Source organism: Pygoscelis adeliae, unplaced genomic scaffold (genome assembly GCF_000699105.1).
Source record: "Pygoscelis adeliae isolate BGI_AS28 unplaced genomic scaffold, ASM69910v1 Scaffold282, whole genome shotgun sequence".
NCBI lineage: Eukaryota > Metazoa > Chordata > Aves > Sphenisciformes > Spheniscidae > Pygoscelis > Pygoscelis adeliae.
Genome location: NW_008824352.1, coordinates 90187 through 108506, shown reverse-complemented (window position 1 = coordinate 108506; position 18320 = coordinate 90187). Strand labels below are relative to the sequence as shown.

The 18320-nt window shown below is 44.2% G+C and overlaps 1 protein-coding gene across 1 annotated transcript in view; it reads right to left on the bottom strand.

Moving 5' to 3' along the window:
- Window positions 1–18320, bottom strand: part of LOC103912867 (S-adenosyl-L-methionine-dependent tRNA 4-demethylwyosine synthase-like) — a 107965-nt gene that overhangs the window by 43053 nt on the left and 46592 nt on the right. The window contains exons 11-12 of the mRNA XM_009319274.1: window positions 12891–13068; window positions 8888–9023 (exon numbers count right to left, since the gene is read on the bottom strand). Coding sequence (XP_009317549.1) covers window positions 8888–9023; window positions 12891–13068 — 314 coding nt within the window. The remainder of the gene's footprint in view (window positions 1–8887; window positions 9024–12890; window positions 13069–18320) is intronic.

Here is an 18320-nt window from a genome sequence, read left to right as displayed (position 1 = left end):
ATCCCCACGTACACCAGCTCTAAGGAGGTCAGTCACTGGCATTAGCAAAGTTCGTCTCTTCTCAGCCCCACTCCTGTGCTTGATGTGCTCTCAAGTGCAGAGACATGAGCATGAATGTAACTGAGCATCTCTGAAAGCTACCAGGTAAGATTTCTCTTGAGGCATCATGCAAAACGTAAGAGCTCTCATTTGCCACCATGAAGCATCCTGCCGCCCCCACCTCACTCGAAGTGCAGTATTGTTCCATCAGACTTGCAAGTCAGTTCCCCACAGACAACTGCAACAGAAGCAATGCATGAAAATGGAGTATTTATAGCATAATCAGAGGGATTTTCTCAATGCAACAGGGGCTGGGTAAGGAAGAAAAGAGAATGAATCTCTTAAAACAGATCGTAGAAGTAATCCAAAGTCATGGCAAAAACCAGAGCTAGCGTCAGGGTCTAACTGCCAGGTCCCGTTCCTGCAGAGCAGCCAGCTTCAGACCTGCCTCGATGCAAACCTCAGGCATGAGGCACCATGCTTTGCTACTGATGAGCTCTATCTCCTCACCTAGTTTCACTGAGGCACAGATTTAACCGTTAAGTTACCCACCTTCCACAACTGTAACTTATCTGCCTCTCTCTGCAGCCTGAACAAAAATGGCAACTTTCTACTTGGGCAACTGCCGGCATGGCCAGAGCCTTTGGCAGGAACACTGCCTAGCAAACGCTGGACGAAGACAGCTATGCTATGCAGTCTTTACCTTCTGTAAAGGAGCGAGTCCCATCCGTAACAATAATAAAATCTTGCACATTTCAAAGGCATTCATGAGCCTCATATACAGATTTAAAAATTATGTTGCTTCTTAAAAAAAAATCATGACAAAGGGTTTAACAAAGCCCTAAGGCTCTTTGGATACACAGTGCAACTTCTACTCCCACTTGAGGAGCCTGCTGTCAGGGGTACATGCTTGACATTACCTGAAACTCCGACATCTCAAATTAAAGCTTTCTTTTAGAGACTATGTCTCTACAAATAGCCTTCAGATTTTCCTACTTTCACAGAAAGCTGGGCTCCCACAGGGAGACAAGGCTTCTCAAGATTGTTAAGCAAATGAAGCAGATACACATTTTTGCAGGTCTGTAAACAGTTGCATTAGTGCTACGGATCATCAACTCTCCAGTTCCAGGGCTCATCACCACCTATACTCTCTATGCTCCTCTGTTTTTAGAACTAAGCAGTTAGAGATCATTTACAGTGCATCTAATATCAGTTCCTCTACCAAACAGATTTATGAGCAGCCAAGTGCTCTTCTGGGACAAGAAAGGGAGATCCCCAAATTAGTCAGCACAGTAATTGCACCCAACTATCGCACTTAGAAATGGCTGAACAAATTTGAGAGAAGCTGAGCTTACCCATCACAAAGGCCTTAATGGTGTAAAAAATGAAAAATACATCACCTTTGATTTGCTCTGACCTTTTGTCACTGTTACTAATTACCAGCTTTCTGTATTCAAGTATGTACAAGACAATAAACTCCACAAATTTATATGAACGATGCTCCAGCAATTTAGCAGCTTCAGAGGAGACTCTGAATCCATGTGTTGTAATTCCCGCATTTCTTACATTGGCAAATCTAACAGCAGCTTCATCCAAGGAGAAAATGCAGGACTTGGCTCTCAAGCGCACAACTTGCAAGTCAACAAGGCTCCAGATGGGTGACTTCAGCAGCTATGGAAACGATGGATGGGGCATGTGGTTTGGGAGGTCACAGCCTACCCCCCTGATCACAACCGTCACTTACACCCACCACCAAGTGTCCGAAGTTACCCAACTTACAACACCATCTCCCTTTGGATTTTTAAGGGGGGAGAGCCATACAAAGGAACAGGGCCAAGGCACAAACATCTACATGCAACAAGGAAAAACAGCGCTTCTTTACATGAGCTGGTTTATTGCTAAAAGTCAGTCTGACAAAGGAAGTTTAGGGTCAGATTCTGTTCTCTCTGGCACTCCAGTAACCCCAAGAAGCTGAAATGGGAGCTGAGGAAGAAGATCACTGACAAGCAGAGCACTGAAGACACGACCATTCCTTGAGCTCTATTATCACCTACCTGCTGCAGGATCCTGCCCTAAAGGAGAACCGGAGGAATAGCCCAAGCCCTCCTCAGCTGCTTCAGCCCCAAACCAACTAAATTAGTTCAAATCACCTTCAGCAGCAGTATGAGCCAAGCACGACGATCTCACCCTGAAGCAGAGAAGAGCCTTCCCAGAGCCCACCCCACCAAATGACACGCAGCACTGCACCACCCTGGGACACCAAGTCCACGTGTCACTTCAGCTACTTCTGCAAGCCTGGACCCAGCAGCCCGGCCTCTGTCATCCAAACACATCCGCACTACCCAGTCCATCATAGCTAACCCTTTACAAGAGGATTTCTCACTCCCTCCAAAGCAGTAAGTCTTCCTGATTTTGTTTGCCTTGCACGGGTCCATGGGTATGCTCCCTGTGCTTCGGAGGAGCACCAGCACGCCCATTACCAGATTCCCATAAAATCCATTTTCTTCTTTGCAGTGTTTTCGCCTCAATTATACACTCACCATCCGAGATGAGAAAATAGATTACTCTTGCAGATGCTTTGTCAACTTATCTTTCCTGAAACGTCAAATTAATAGATTCAATGAACCCAATAAAACACTTATCTGAATCATCATGCTAGAGCCATCGATAATCGGTCAGCGAGTAGAGAAATCCAGCAGCTAATGCATTTAGCAGAATGGAATATTATGCAATGCTCTGCACAATTCCAGTCTATGGCATTTGGCCCAGTTACTTCAACTTTATAGGCTTAAATAAAAACACGTTTTAAAAATAAAGTGCAGATACAAGTTTCCTTTGCCTAGTTGCCACAAGCAGGATTTTAGGCTCGCTCTTTCCTTTACAAGTTCACATAAAAACACACACATGCCCTGTCTTCTCGGGGTGCTTTTACATGAAGACTACTGCTCTATTTCACAACTAAAGAGTGAGAAGACGTCCCCAAGACCATGGAGCCTGTTGGGGTAGCTGGGAGTTCTGGCTCCCAAAGCCAAGCCCCAGGGAACAGAGCAGCCCTTTGCTAGTGATCGGGTTAATAAATAACAGAAGGGCTGGAAGGGGGAATAGAGACCGGTTTGAACCAAGCTCTCTAAAAGCCAAGTCTGGCATCTCTCATGCAGTCTATAAGGAAGAGCTCAAGGCAAAAGACAGATCATGTGTAATAAAAGGTAAGAATAGCAAATGCTTCTTAAATGTTAAGTAGCAGGAAAGCTAGGCAAGCTGAATAGTGTGTGCTAGTTAAGGAGTGAAAGAGAAGGGTGAACTTAGTAGAGGAGGTGGAGGGCCCTCTGTTTCTCCCATTTACACTTCACAGGTCGGAGCCCATTTCTAAAAGACATGGGAAGGGGGAGAAGTGCCTTCTACCAAACAACGAGGGTAGCAGCAGACAAATAGCCCACGGGCCTGGCTACCCCAAAGTACCAGGCAGTAATGAGGAAGAAGGGATTGATGCGGGATAACAGACAAAGCATGGGGCAAGGGCTGACAACACGGATTTTACCCCCACCCCTGCCTCAGGCTCGCTGGGTGGCCAGAGACACCTTGCCTTTCCCCCCAGCCTCACTATCCTGTCTTCATAAGACACACAGTAACAGCCAGCAGCTTGGAAAAACATATAATTTTGATTGTGAAGTGTGTTTATGAACATTTTTCCCCTTTTCTTGCCTGCAAGCAAACCAAGAGGTACTGGAACAGAGAGAAGAAATAAGATTTCACTCCCTCTGCAGCCAAGAATCTTGCTGAAGCCTCTTTTGGATTGCTGCTTGTTGTAAGCTAAACTGAAAGGAGATGATGAATTTCAGAGACAATAACTTAATATTAAACATTGTACCTTTGTAACACTCATCATATCGCATTTCAAAAGGCTTACGCCAGAAGTCTCATTAGCAAAACCATTAAAACAAGCGCACAGCTGGTGGAGAGCATTTACTGTGCAGAAGAGTCAAATTCTTCTAAATTTATAGTGGCAAAATTGATTACTGATTCTAACATCTGTTGCAAATTTTACATTTAAATTCTCCTTAAAAAGTCACTTAGCTCAGAAACATCAGACTAGGCTCTACAAACCAGCTCCCCTCCCCCAGTAATCACATAAATCTCCACGCAAATCAAATGTGCTCTTTCATAAAAGCAATAGTTACTGTCATATATTATCTAATAAGCACTAAAACGTGCTTAAGATGTAACTCAATGCATTCACACTACATTTGTAATCACATAGAAGCCAAGGGTAACTTTGAAGAAAGGATCACGTTGGAGAGAAAAAAAAAAAAAAATCAAAATCACTAAAGTAAACAGCACCAGATGCATGCCTGAAAATGTTTAAATATGCAAGCTGGCGTCTTCGTCATCCAGAAATGTAAAAGGAACTACCTGTAAGCAGTGTGCAAATGCAGAACTGGAAGATGGTAATGGGAGAAGTTTTTATATTTCATGCCTTTCTCTGGACAAACCATCTCTAGCACCTTCCAGCAAGGAGCACATAGCCACAGGCACCAAATCCATGCACTGTCAGATATGGGATGTCCTAGGACAAGCAGAGCTAAGAATTGTCCTTTTTGGTCCTTTAATAGGAAGAGAAAGGAAAAAAAAAAAAAAGACTTAAAAAAGAAAAAAGATACATTTGCTATACCTCGCCCACAGAGCCATGATCCTGTTTCTCTATGAAACTTTAATTCCCTTGAAGTAGAAAAAAAAATTGAGGGCAGGGTTTTACCCAAGATCTGAAGCAAGAGTTGCATATGATATCTAAAGACACAAGTCTAACTGCACGCCAGAAAGCGCCAATGAGCTGTTTCTTTTGCTTTTTGTGACACTCCTGGAAGGACAGGAAGGATAAGGTTCTGCTTCATCATCAGTTCCTGCACTGCCATAACATCTATTAACCTAAAGGGTTTTTCCCCCCGTTTGCTTTGTGCATAGCTCCAATCTGTTTAAGAGAACATTGGCACCTGTCCCCTGAAAGTTAAAGCAGTTCAGCAATGCCTACTTGGTGTCTGGCAGCACAGCAAGTACTGTAACGTACAGTGTATCAAGCAGATTGGACAGGATCTATCATGATTAAGTCAAGAAGATACAGACAGAAGAGGTGACACCATGTCAAGGTTGGAAGAGTGCTCCTCAGAGTACCTGAGCGACACCAGGGACCTTTTCCCCAGTGCTCATCAGGCCCATGAATGTCCATGGAGGAGCCACCACTTGCTTCAAGACTTGTCTTACTCTTTCAACGGGTGGAAAAAAGCATGCTCAGAGATGTTGCAATGTAGTGTTGAACCACAAACAGGGCATGTTCTGCTGGTACATCCATCACCATCTTTTCTCCAGTTATTTTCAGAGTGCTTGGGTAGAAATCTGTAAGGACTTTTGCCATACTAGGTCACTGCATCCCCACTTCATTTATCAGCAACTCAGTGGGGGATTCCCATTTGTCTCAGTCAGCGTCCCTATCGCTTGGGAAAACACTTGGTGATTTATGGACGACAACAACAACAGTTTTCAAAATTTCTCAACCTACAGAATCTGGTCTAGTAACACGGAGGGAAACAGAGCACAAAGTCAAAACACAAATGGATCACAAGTCTGACTGCTGGTGGGTGAGAGCTCAAAGAACATCGGTTCCTTATTTTCTTGCTCAGACAGCACATGTTTGGTTAATGGTATTTTTGAAAAAAAAAAAAAAAGCATCAATTTGATGATAAAACTTCAAGGGATAGAAAATCTACCCCTTCCCTCCTCAGCTTCTGGACCCTCTTTATTAATTTGTACCTCATTTCTCATTTGGATATAGCATCGCAAAGAAGCAATGGCTGGAAGAAACGCCTTTCAAGCACTGGAACAGAGATTTCTCATCCTTACGATGAGAATAAGGATTCACATCCTTAGTGCTTCCTCCAAGCGCTTGTCTATCAAGTCAAGTCACCTCTCAATCATTCTGATGAACACAAGGCTGTCAAAGGATGAGACTACAAGACTTCTCAAACGTGATGTTTGGAAAGGGCACATTCTAAATTGCACACATTAACGTCTGTCTTTCCTCTCAATTTAATTTGGATGGTGGAAGACACATAACAAGAAACAAATGGAGCCTTCTGGGAGTCTACCTGCTATTTAGCATAAACTCCTCCCTCAAGAAACGTTTCTGAGCGTAGAAAACTTAACACGAAGATTATGTCAATCAGAATCACTCTAGAAAGGACAAAACTTGCTCCAAACGGCAGTGGACAAAGAGGGGGTTTCTTGCTGTTTGTTGCAGAAAGAAGTATCACAAAAGATTGTTTTTCTTTTATTCCTGAACTTCCTTTGAAAACGCTGTAAGCAACTAGTCACCAACATGCTGTATGATGCTGTCAAATCATATTGGGAACAATTCATTATTAAATTCACTCCTTTATTAAGAGCTCAAGAACTTTGCGCAGAACTTCAGTTAAAATCATTATCAGTATAACTACCTCCCTCTAGGGCAACTAATATGAAACTCGCCTCTCTGCTCAGGCCCTTCCACTTCTGTTTTTAATAAGAATCAGCCTGCTTTTTGGTGGCAGGAAAGAAGAGCCAAGAAGGACACCCTCGTGCCTTTCTCATCTAGGACTGTGTCCTCTCCTCTTCCTTTCTCCCGCTCATCTATTTGGATTATCAATATTTTGCAGCAGGGCCTGTCTCTAGCTACCCATCCCCATAGCACCGAGCACAGAGCCCCAGGGACAGCGAGCGGACACCCCAGCAAGCAGGGTAACAGTGCAGAAACAGCACTTGCCAGACAATACAACAAGCAGCACAGCAAGGTACAGCTTGTGTTTTTAAAAACTCCCTTCGTCCATTTTTGTTTATTTTTCAAGTGTGCAGAGATCAAACCTATCCATGATTCTTATTAGCAGTGACTCATATCAGCTGCAATGCCAGCTTGTCTCAGTCTCAGGAGAATTGAATAAGCCTGGATGGTTTGTCAGGCAGTGTGAAAATATGGGGACTTGTATTTTGTTTCCAGATATATTAGCGTCACTTTCCCAACACAATGCATCAGCACTTCCCACCTATTCCGAAACAGGAGCTGTATTTCTCAAGAATCAGCAGATGCATTAGCTTTCACCACCTTTCATTCATCACAGTCCTACAGAACGGTGCTTAACATCACACATGAATAGCAAGCGACGCGCTCAGAAGGAAAACAGAAAGGTGCTTCTGCCCAGAAGCAGTTCAAGATAATTTTTTGGGTACCACAACCCTGTATAACATTAAAAGAAAAACCTAACAAACAGCAGCTTCCCCAAGACTTCTTGCTGTCCCCCGCATGCGATGATACAACACGCAGCTGAGCAGGGGCTGGCAGAACAGTGTGTTACCAACTGGAGCAACTCTTAATTGGCTCTTGTGTTATCAGTGTTTCAAGGACCCTTCAAAGTGCAGATGCTTTGAGGAGAAAATGCACCTGCTAGTTGAGCTTCTTTTTCCTCTCCTCTTCACCTTGACCAGAGTATTTTTAGCTGTGTGGACAGACTTGCCAACACTTTCACCTTCGATTCTTTGCAAGGAAATGTGACACGCAGCAATGAATGAACCATATCTATCCAGGGTCAAGAGAGGCAGAAGGAAAGAAATGATGGGCAAAAGCAAGTTCCCAGAAGACTTTCTCAATATTTTTGCCTTCACTATTTTAGCTCCCCCTCTTTCCACAGCCTCCTCTACTCACACAGAGAACTTAGTAAGTTTGCACCCGATTTCAGTAAGCTCAGAGTTTGGCCTGAGATTTTGGTTAACAAGATCAGCCGGCACACTTGCACGCAAACAGCTTGATCAAGCTACTCACATGCCTCTGCAGAAGAAAGCATCACTCAGTTACGCTGAGTCTCCCAGATCTACTAATGTAAGTACATTTGGCAGAAAATGGTCCAACATCGTCATCTCAGAAGGCAGAAACACTCATTATTCAAATGAAACAGTCTCTCTTGTCTGTTCATCTCAGCAGGTAACATGTCAACTTCTGTCAAATCGGTAAACAGAAGTATTTGCTTCCATCAGAGCACAGTATCAGTAAATAAGAGAGGGAAGACATGCTCATGAAGCACTATTATTATTAATTCATGTGATGCTGGGACCGCAAGCGCTTCATTAATTACTACAAAAACTGTTACACGGTAGACTAAGTTCTGAGCTGACAGCAGCAGACATGATCCCATGGGCCTTCAGGTCACTGTTCAGCTGTCTCAGACGGACACAAACTACTACAAACCACTGACAGTGTAAAAGGGTCACCCTTGCTATTATGCTCAGATATACTGTTCTGAGTAAGTCTTCCTGAAATAAGCAGATTTCTATGTAGCAGGAGGGCAACTAGAGCTAGTAAACTCCAGCACACACATTTTAATGTCCTTCATGCACTGCAATTTCAAGGGAACCTTTGAGAACCAGTGCTAAGTGCCACATGGGGATTAATGACTCTTCCTAGTCTTCCCTGAATTTCCAGTTTTCCTTCAGCAGCCTGCTTTCAGTGTAAAAGCTTCATTAGGAAATCCTCTATTATTTTATAATCTCTTCATCTCTCATAGCATCTTATATTCACAGCAGAGTTTACTGTCCCATTTGACACACATTCTGCTCTCCTTTTGTCCTTAGATTTCTCCCCACATGGAAAACTGATCAAACTTGCTGGACTTTATACACTTTAACGTACAAAACATGTAAATATGCTCCCAACACATCCAGAACCCACTCCACGGTCCATCTTAAGCCTCTCAAGTCTTCTACTTTTGTCCTGAGTAGGTAAGGTGCAGAAGGAAGAAAAAAAAAGTTTCAAGATACATTCTTAACTGGGTACCTTTTCAGACAAGGCCTTTAAACTGTCCAGAAACCTCTGCCAGAAATCCTTGAAGAGGGGTCGATCAATTCTCTTCAGGCTCTCTTTGGTGCTGGCATCCACACTGACATACAGCTGCGTTACTGGCTCAAGGTTCCTTAGAAATAAAAAGGAGAAGGAAATTGTTGTTTTCAGACATTACTGCTAGCTGAATTTGTGTTTTCCTACCAAAGCACACATAAAATACAGTAGCTCCAAACAAGCTGCTCTGCTGGTCCAGTAGTGACAGGAACTACACAGTATTTACAAGGAAAACTGTCAAGGTCCAGTGGTTCATCTCTGCCAAGTGACCATCATCTTAATAGCAAGACGTTACAACCTACTTTCAACGAATAACACACCCTAAAGCTAAGAACGTCATATACAGAGGCCTTGGCTGACATTTTAATTATCTTTTCCTCACTGAACTGGAACATATTTCACTCCAGGGTAGCTGTAACACATTCAGACAGGCTTCCCAAAGCAGGTTGTCTGGGGCACTGAAAGGCTCTGCTTCTCACCACAGTCCCCATGGTTAAAAACCGTAAAGCTCAGCCCCTTCCCCAAGTTCTGTTTGCCCTGGCCCATGGAAAACTAATCCCATTCAATAGAAATACAGCCATAATTCAGCCAGCTTCTACTGCTGGACACGTTGAACTTACCTGACCTGCAGCTGGCATCAGTCAGTCAAATAATTTTTTGAAGGGAAATCAAAACTGTTTAGAAAATAAAACCAAGCACAATCCCCCAATGTGTTCTCCTTCCACTTCCAAAGCTCTTATTTCATATAAATCCTGCAGTATAGTCTTTCTGGTCACATAATGCTGGTGAGCACAGCATCTGTGAGCCCAACACCGGTAACTTCTAAAAAGATTAAGCCTCCTCTGCTGTGTGAAGAGCCTGGGTCGAGTCTAATCCCTTCCATAAACCCCAAGGGTATAAAGGAAAAGCAACAACACTGCAGTCCATTAGCAATGGGATAATGAAGGGCATTAAGAGGAACTACCTAAAACGAGCTCCCTTGTCACAGACAAAACCGATAAAGTCAGTGAGTGTAACACACATCCACCCCTCACGGCATCTTCCATCCCAGTGTCTCTGAGATGAAATGACAGCATCCTAATTGCACCGCGTAATTCTTTAGCTCTTACAGTTTTAGGACAACATTTTGCAAGCGTTTTTTGTGAAGTCTGTTAATGAGCAGGCTATAGTCCCAGCTTGATTTGGTTCTTTATAGAACATGAGAAGAAATTAGAAACTATTGTTCAGCTGCCAAACAGTGCCACCGAAAAATACACCAAACCCCCTGCCCTCCCCAAAGGTGACAAAGTGACAAGAACTGTCCAGAATGAGACCGAGCTCTTGGTGTCCAGAAATATCCACTTAACATGGACACTCAAACAACCTGTCTAAACATATTCTCTCCGTCTGTATTTATACAGAAGAATGAAACAGCCCAGAACAAATTTAACATTTTAGGTTAAAAAAAACTATTTTGTAAACAAGCTTGTCTGGACTGGCAGCCCAAAGCCACAATCTCCAAAAATGACCAAATGTTCTAGGCGTAAGTGGATTGAAGTATTCGGTTTCAAAGAACATAGCCAGAATACTCTTTTCTTTACTTAATGCCGCATTTGCCTAATTAAAAGGGGCCCCACTGAAGATGGAGCAAGTGTTTTTCAAAACATGAGCTGAGAAAAAGTAATCTCTTCTCTGAGGATCTCAATCCTAAGGACAGGCAAGAGCCAGATTCACTGTTATACTGGAGAAAATTAAGGAATTAGAAGAGATCCCAGGGGGGGATTTTCTGCCCCACATTGCTCCAAAACAGAGCGGTCCACAGGGCTCTGCCATGGCTGGGACTGGAGCCAGGACAACCTCGTGCATGCTCTGCCAAAGGGGAACAAGGAGAAAGGGCAGTCATGGGTCCAGCAAGCACCAGGGAGAAGCAGAGCACAGACTGATGTTCCCAGAACACAGCTACATTTCAAAATTAACAGGAAATTTAGTTATGTGGTACTAGGACGGGTTTTCCAACATTCCTCCTTAATTTTTGGTTGTAATTTCCAAGCTAGCTTAGATAGCTGAGATCGCATCCAGGAGATCAAGTTCACAGCATTTACCACGTACGAACTTGGGCAGAAATCATGACCAAGTAGCATAGCACAACTCAAGAGCAATAAATTGACTTCAAGCCACCAGCCATGAGGTGGTTTCACAAGCCAGACAGGACACAGCCTAGTCAATGACACAAAGAACAGAAACATCAATATAATAGAAATGAGCATTTGCTTATGAGCAATAATAAGCATCTGCTCATTATTATTATTATTGATGCTCATAAACGCAAACACATACGCAAGGGTTCTTGTTCACAGCCACTAATCGGAAACAAGAGGAGGAAGAGGACAAGAGCCAGGTTCAATACGAGCTCACGTGCTATAAAACCTCCTTCACTTTATGAAAACATGTGTGTGCCTGGAGGCAGACGAAGCCGCAGTCCAAATACAAAAGGAGGAGGAGGAGAAGAGGGAGGAAGGCACAGGCAGCACCATGCTGGAGACCCAGCCAGGGGGCCTGCAGAGCCAGCAGGCCCCTCTTCTAAACCCAGTGAACACCCCAGGCCACACTCCCCATTTGCATGCTGGATGCTGGAGATCGTGCTGCCTATTTTAGGACTAACTTTTAGACTATAGCTCCCCTCTGCTGACAACGGAAAAGCGAGCTTGATGCATACTTCAAATCCCATATTAAGCAAATCATTTACTTTGATGAGCCAAAGATCAGTTGCAATTTTTATCACAGCAAGACTAGCATTTTATCACTTTCTTTTTTTGTTTCTTTTTAAAAACATTCAGCAGAACCTAAGAAATGCAGCTTCAAAATATAGCGTGTGCTCTCTTTTTAAAATGCTATTTTTAGGAAAGAGCAATTTCTGTCTATCAGGCACATAATACATGACTTAAAGTAACTTGATTACACAATTATTCAATCATTTGGAATGCCTTTGTAGCGTATAATTACTCACTCAAAAATTGCATGCCCTCCCCTCTCACTGCCATATTCAGACCACGAGAAGGAAGTGAAAAGGAAGCTCTACCAGAAAGCGCTAACGCGGAGAGGCATTGAGCTGAAATGACAATTTGAGCGACGCACCAAAACCACCCTGCATACAGCTCCGCTAGCGCCTTCACGTAACTCCAGGGCTGGACTTTGTCAGCGTTATTAGCTGACGGTATTCTGACGAGCTCTCAGCCACCTTGCAGCTCGCTCTGCGTGCTGCGTTTCCTCGCTATATTGCTTAAGATGTTGTTAACAGCAGCCTGGATGCTCAAGAACATCAGAAACAGGGATTCTTTGCATTTGTAAAGACCCTTTCAGCAGAGTTCATTAAAAAGTTGTGAATATTTAGCTCAAGTCCCTCTGAGAGGGAGGTTAAAAATTACTGATCCCACTTTTGCAGATGAGTGTGCGCTTTTCACCTGTTCTTATCCTGCACTCTGGGTCCTGCTGGAGATGCTGGGCTGTATAGATCTTCGATTTGAGCCGTTACGGCTGGTCTTAAGGAGTTAGAGCAAAGATCAGACTGCAAGAGAAGCACACAAACCAAAAAGGCAATTTATGAGTTCAGCCTCCTGCTCTAGCTGTCGGAAACACTCACACCAGTTATCCGTGTCCCCGAGCACAAAACGCAGCTCACTCGCTGTTCTCCTTCCCTCGCACCTCTGGGAGGTACTATATTACCTTCTCTTCACTTTCAGAAGTAATCACACTTTAAGAGATACAGAAAAGAAAATCAAACTGGGGGAGAGAGAGAGACGAGAAAGAGCACGGGGAGATTAAGGTTAAAATCAAATAGATGCCGAATGGGCTTTTCCATTGTCAGTGCTCATGCAGAGCTTACTCTGATGACTGATAAAATGGAATTAAAACACAGGTCAGCACTCAAATGCTTTAATAGGGAAATATTTTGTCCAGCTCTTACCTAATCTCATCTGGGAACTGTGCATTTGTAACCAGGAAACTAGAGATGCTGTGCTGGTGCAGGAGCTTCACGAAGCGGTTGATCTCTGGGTACATGATGGGCTCTCCCACCAGCGAGAGCGCGCAGTGCTTTGCTGTCATCGCTTCCTCAAAGCGATCTGCTTTTACTCCTGACACGCCTGCAAAAAGAGGGAAAACAGACTTAAATCAACTAGACCCCCCCTCCCAAACCACGCATCCATATCTAAAATACACCCTGGCACACAGAAGACTGAGCAAAACCAGCTGGAGCCCTCCTGAACCAGAGGGGACACGAGGCCACAGCCAGCGCCCACTGAGCCAGCTCTGCAGGAATTCAGAAAACAGCGTACACCCAGACACGTGGAGCTTGGGGCTTTGCGTGCCCTGTTAACTACTGCAAGCAATTTTCTAGTAACATTTGAGTCAAGCTTTCCATTGCTAAGACCTCAATGATGCTGCCTGACTGCTGAGACAGAAACACAAGAGCCAGTTTAATGCCACTTCAGGTAGGGGTCTTAGAGAAAACCAGGTTATGGCTGTCCCTGCTGCTGACCCCCCGTGGTCCCCCAGCCCCATGAAGATCAGCTCCCCAGAGGAGCTGGGCACACTTTGCCAAGCAGAGCACCAACAACCAGGCCTGAATCCATATTGGCAACCACAAGAAATGCAACCCCACAGAGGATGTGTTGAAAAAGAAAACCCAACACATGACACCGTCCTGAACAGCGAGAGACATTTCAGAACGAAGAAGAAAACACAAGGAGCTCAACTGTAGCATCCACGTGAAAATGCTATCTGCAGGTTTAACCAGTCTGAGTCACATTTATTATACCCACAGGAGGGCAGGGGAGAGGCAAATACTCCTCCAGCCCATCCATATCCGACCAAGTGCTCAGGAACCCGTAGGAAATCATCTGACTACAAACAAGCTTTTGTTCCAAATATGTCACTTCACATTTCGTTGACATGCCTTGATGTACTCGAATAATATCTGAGGTTTTAGACAAGGGGTTGGTCTGTTTAAAAAAAAAAAAAAACCACAAAACAAAAACACAACAAAGACTTGAGTTTGAAACCAGGTCCTCAGCTCACCTCTCGTTGCCTAGACGCTGGAGCTAAAGCAGTACAGAAAATTACATGCTATGCTACAAAGCCACGATGAAAAGATATGTTCGTGGGTATTGCTTCAGCCTCACATAGAAAAGCTGGTTTGCGATCAGAGAGAAGCTTAGTGCATTTTAAACCAGCCAGGCTCAGTCCCGAGTAAGTGACAGGACTAATGGTTATTCCACAGAAACCTGACAGTACTAAATGAGAACTTTATTTGAAAAGAAAGAAGCATCTCAACCACACACACAGATTAAAGGACTAACTTTTGCATTCCTAAAGCTACTGTAAGTCATTTTTGGAATTAATTAATTTCTCTCTCTCACCATCTTGCAATTGGACTATGATAATTACTCTGCCAGCTTTATAAACAGACAGAAAAGAGTTCCAACATCACAGAGTTTGAGTAACTTTCTCAAAACAGTTTACAGCAAATCTGGCATATAGCAAATACACTTCCAGAGGAGGGTATAGGTTTTGTATGCAATCATTTGACCATATAAATCACAAGCTAGACACGGAAAAAAAACACAGGATTAGTGGGTATTCCAGGGAGCACATGAACGCTCCTCCACTTTTGGCTGCCATCCCATTACAGCACTCAACCTCTTCTGCTCTTGTAGATGAGCCTCCTTCTGTCTTCAGTCAATGAACTTCAGCAAAGTCAGAGCCTGGGCAGATTTTGTATGGCATGCAGCAGGTCCAACACAGGTGGCAGGAGCTTGGAGCTGTAGGAACCTGAGAAGCCTCTGCAAGAGGCAGTGGCGTACAGCTTTCAGCTCCTGCCGAGCTCAGATCTCAGCAGAGCGTGCAGCCAAGCTTTGATGAGCACATCTCCTTTGAAAAGCTGATTCCAGCTGCTCTCCTACTGGTGCACTTTAATTTGGGAAGGAAAAGCATCATCTGGCACATCACCCTAGAGAGGCTGGTTGTTGACTTCGGGTACACCTCTGCAAGTACCTGTCCACCAGTCATCACAAGTGCCTGGGTGACTGGGGAGACAAGGAACCTGTTTTATCCACTCTTACAAGACACGCAGGTAGACTTAGGATTTCCTAGTTCAGGTCATGCATTTTTGTTTGTTTTTTCATTTTTTCCGCAAGCTGAACCAGGTCTGTACTATCAGAGACTCCCACTCTCCTATTTTTGAATTATGTTTCCATTCTGCATGTGCCCTTCGCAAGGGCACAGAGATTTACTAGCCACTACCTACAAAATAAACTACTAAATCAAATAAACTACTTCACACTTTCCTACCTTAGCTCCCTATCAGCAAGATGTCTCTCCATCAATTACTCTAAAAGAGAATTATGTGACACTAACTAATGTCTATGGTGTTCAAAAACAGTACAAACTATGGCAACAATAGAAGAGAAGATGACATATCATCATCTCTAAAAGCACGCATAGAGACTCTTACAGGATAGAGGGCTATCCTTTAGGATATCCTATAGGATAGAGGGTCTCCAAGAATTCTTCTGTTCCTTCAAAGATCATCTCATTTTTACTACAATGCATGGAATTAATAAAGCATCAGATTAGCTCACCATTTCCTTTGGCGCAGGGAGATGTCCGTATGTGTATACCTGAATGCAAAGCTGTGGTACTGGTACTAGAAACAGCACCAATTTATTCAAATAGCTTTAGGTATTATCTGAGCAGCATTACCAGACACTCAAAAGCCTTGAGGGCTCTCTAGCTAAGACATTTTCCCCATGCTTTTCTTCTCCAGTAGCCCAAATAGTCTGGTCTGCTCTACATTGGGGGTCAGTGTTCAAACATCTCGGCAGACATGCGCAGCACCCTCCTGGAAACTCCTCTGGAGTCCCTGCGGCTGCCCAGCCAGCGCTGCAGAGCCCAACTGCAACCTCTCCTCCCTCTTCGACAAAGCAACCTAGTCCCATTGCACTGCTCAAGCCTTGGGGTGGCTTGTGGGGTTTTGGTGTTTTGTTTTTTTTTTTCTTTTAAAATCAATCATAATAAAATCCAACCTACTATTTATGGAGTGCTGCTAAGTTTGCTGGAAGTAGACAGTCATGTTTTCTGCCTGCGGCACTTCCAACCTGGACAGAGTACAGCTCTGGCACGGCACGCAGGGAACTTCTGTCCTGCAAGACACTGCGCATCTTTTAACTCTCCCTGGCTTCAGCTTACCGCACAGTGTTTCAACTCAATTTTGCTTTCACCGATTCTACTCTAACAATATTTTCACATGCACCTCAGGGAAGCGACAATGTAAAATTCACAAAATGTAACAGCGAGCTACTGGGCTTTTCTTACTGATTTTTCTTCTCCTTAATAAACCTTTTGCTTTTAGGCTCCCAAGGCAGGAAGCATGTTGCCATCTATCACTCTGAAAAAGTAACACATCTTTTCTTTTTCCACTTTGCAGCACAGTTCTAGTCCAGAACCTTTTTTTTTTTTGGTCTTTCTCCTTTCGCAGTTCCAGATCAAGGGTAACTGTGCTGAGAATGCACATGCAAGTTTCAGGGAATATTTATTAATTTGTTTAATAGAAAATAAGCTCCAAAAAGAGAGAATTGGGGTGTCCTTACAGGCCTCTCAACATTTTGGAAATATTTTCAGATGCTGCCAAGTCCATCTGTAAGCTTTCCCTCTCCCCAACCCTTTTTGGGAAGACACCAGGGAGTGGTAAGGGAAGGAGAGGGTTATTCCTTAGTCTGAAGTTGGGTTTAAACAGATTCCTGCACTCAGCTTTCAGAAGAAGGTAGGGCTTTCGAGCATCTGCAGAATAACTTTTGCTTTTCACCTTTCTTTACTGCAAACAGCACACGTTTCTGCCATACAGGGGCAACACTTGCATCACACTGCACCAGTACTGCACAGCTCGGGGACAATCCCTGCCTTCGCAAGTGTACCCTCGATACTCCATCAGCAGGTGCATGCAAATCTAGTCATCACTTTAAACAACATGTGGCTTCTTGCCAAGCAAATATAAATGACTATTTTGAGTCAAGTCCTGCCTCATAAAAAGGAGGGGGGGCGTTATTGTTTAAGACTTTCAATTTTAACAATCATAACAAAAGTCACAGAACTACTGGTTAGGAGGGGCTTCTGCAGGTCTCTAGTCCAGCCTCCTGCTCAGAGAGGACAATTGCCAACACTGGATAGGGTGATAATGGCTTTACTTAAAAGACTTGAAAGCCCCCAAGGTTGGAGGGTCCCCCACCTCTTTGGGCACCACCTTCGCTGAACAAGCTGTCTAACCTGAACCTCTCAAACAGAAACCCAAGTCTGTTGTCCCTTGTTCTACCATGGCAGGTGGGTCTCCCAGCATGGACCGACATGGGGTTGTAACGCTCTCACAGAACCTTCCACTTCTTGCTGAACTCCACATGCATCTATTGGTCCAATAATCATGTTTCTCAAGGTCCCACTGAAGTAAAGCTGTGCCATTGAGTGTGCCTGCCACCCCCCCTAAATTAGTATCACCTGCAAAGTTGCTGAGGGTGTATTCAGTATCATCATCCCCATCATCTGTTGATGGACATGTTGTACAACATAGGTTCCTGGATCAACCCCTGAAGTACCCTGCCTGTTATCAGCCACCAAACTGACCTCGAGCTATTGATCACAATCCTTTCAGCACACCCAGCTACACTTCAACCCATCTAAGAGCCTTGCTATCCAGAATAAACTGAATAAAAGAGTAGAGTTTGAAAAGTGCTTAGTGACTTAAGCGTTTAACACGAATACTCTCATTTATAGCTCTAACAGTCTTCTATGGTTGTTATAGCCTTCCAGACAAGATTTGTCATCCTACATGCTCTTTACTCATGCAAACCACCTGTACCCAAACTCCTGCTGTGCTGGCAACTGCATCCCACCAGCTGACTTAACAGGCAGCCATAAAACTCTGCAGCAGCTCTGGCCCAGCCAGTCAGGCAGCACTGCTGCAGGCATCCTGCCTTAACTCAGCACTCTCCCCGCACTGCCCACATGGCTGCAGTGCAAAAGAAACAGCAAGGCTAGAGAATGAGACCTGCAATTCCTTACAGGCTGCCCTGCCTCGAGCACTGACAGCTGTGCTTTGCTTAGTCTGAAGGAAGATACACTACTGACACCAACTACCTCCTCCACCGACTCCTCTCACCTCGTTACCTCTTCCCCAGGGAAAGCTTCCCCTACCAAAGCAACATCATTTTTCCCTATCCCACTACAGCACCTTCACTGCTTTCTCCTGGACGAGCTCTAGAGCTGTGATCCAGTCCACCAGACTGCATGCGTGCAACAGGCAGAGCGCAGCCAGGTCTGGTTATTCTGGCTGCTCCCTATCCGGGTC